This window comes from Octopus bimaculoides, chromosome 20, assembly GCF_001194135.2.
Source record: "Octopus bimaculoides isolate UCB-OBI-ISO-001 chromosome 20, ASM119413v2, whole genome shotgun sequence".
Taxonomy (NCBI): Eukaryota; Metazoa; Mollusca; class Cephalopoda; order Octopoda; family Octopodidae; genus Octopus; species Octopus bimaculoides.
Window position 1 is genome coordinate 16988056 of NC_069000.1, and position 1879 is coordinate 16989934.

At 34.2% G+C, this 1879-nt stretch overlaps 1 protein-coding gene across 1 annotated transcript in view; it reads right to left on the bottom strand.

Moving 5' to 3' along the window:
* Positions 1–1466: 1466 nt before the first annotated feature.
* The window catches only part of LOC106871896 (protocadherin Fat 4), a 42476-nt gene continuing 42063 nt past the window's right edge, over positions 1467–1879 (bottom strand). The window contains exon 20 of the mRNA XM_014918649.2: positions 1467–1831. Within this exon, the coding sequence (XP_014774135.1) occupies positions 1482–1831 (350 nt within the window). The 3' untranslated portion in view covers positions 1467–1481. The remainder of the gene's footprint in view (positions 1832–1879) is intronic.

Genomic DNA, 1879 nt, shown 5'->3' on the forward strand with positions numbered 1-1879 from the left:
ATATATATATATATATATATATATATGCATGCATGCATGCATACATACATACATACATACATACATACATACATACATACATACATACATACGAAAAAATGCACTATTACAAAGGTTAAATGTTCGCAAATGTGAATACCTTCTCTAAATTTGAGGAAAATGTGAACATCTGTGGTGAATTAATTTATTATAGCTCATGTATTCGGGCTAATTTATGTTTATATTTATAATATTATGAAAATTTATATTATATTCCACTTATTAACCCCTGTATTGTTGTTAACAGCATTTATTTATTATCTGTCCTGTTCCTGTCAACATCTACATATAAAATTCGGCAATTATAACTTTGCCAAAAACTTCTAAATGGGAGATCGTGAAATGATAACATTAATTTCAGATTCATGAATACCTTTTAAAAACGTGTGAAACTGTTCCATTTTAAAAACGCGTGAAGCCGTTCCTTTTTATCATAAACATTCCATTTCTACCATAAAGTATTATTATTAAGATTTCAATGCATTTTCTTTTTTGCTTTCAATATAATTTAAGACATGAAGAGTTTCTAAACTTCCTCATGCTAAACACTTCCTCATGCTAAACACTTCCTGCCATTCATTAATAAACTATTTCCAATGTCTTTCGATAATTTTTTTCTTGGTGTTTCCAAAGAATCTTTTTGGCATGTACCTTTTGTAGAAAGATTATTATTATTATTATATGGAACCTCACAGCTTATTTTGCTGGGTATGATGGGAAATGCCAGCTGTCCACAGCCAGCAGACTAACGTGACTTGTTTACTGGTCATGCTTCAAGAACCCTGCGAAGAATTCTTGCAGTTCCAAGCAATGATGATTTTTGTAGGTGTTCTACCTATACACTAGCGCCGATCTTTTCCAGCCCTGTTAGTAGTTGAGTGCTGATACTTCCAAGTGCACCAATTACTATTGGTATCACGTCTACTCTCTTTTCATTACATGTTTTTGGTGATTTCTGGTGGGCTGGCTTTGATCTTGTACTGCAATTAAAATCCTTCAGTCTCTGATTTGAGTCCTGAGCTTCTCAGCCATTGTTGAGATTTTACTTCGTCTGTTTTTATTTGCTGTTTAGCTTATCCCAATATTTGCCATGCAAAGGTTTTTATTGCCATCGTTTTATTATGATACTTTATCATTTCAGTTTTAGTTTGGATTTCAGTTGTTTTACAGCTTTTGGCCTGTTATAAGAATTAAAACTGTTGTTTGTATGAATTTGTTGACCTTTATTATATCGAGTGTTGGGTGATAAAAGTCTCTCTCAAGACGTTTTGTTTAGCGGCTAGAAACAGAATCTAAGCATCCTCGAATCCTAGCCTTACGTCTTCAAAAAATTAAGGACATATTTCATAAGTTAAGCGTAGACACATTATTCAATAACTGCTGACTTGAAGACAAACATCAATAACAATACAGACTACCAAACTTAATGCTGTTTTGGAAAACTATCTCATTAACTCACCTTCATATCCAACACTGAAAACATCTGCGACCAATTCAACCTTTCTGTTATCAACTTCTGAAACCATCACACATTTCGCATTTCGTCGTTTGTCTTTATAATCTAATACGATCGTGCTTTGTTGTACATAGACACATTTGGTATAATCATATTTGGGAGGAAAATCTATCGTTTTCACGCCGTTAGTTTCTTTATAAACTCCATCGTCGGTAGTGAGATACCACTTCAATATTGTCGTCATTTGTTGGCTGTACCCCGTGCACACCAATCGTGCGCTGCCCCGTTTTAACTTGTTGCACGTACCTCGGTTTATCTTGACTGAAGGAATAAAGTCTGCAAAATAAATGACGATCGTGATAAGGAGGAGGAGGAGGAGGAGGA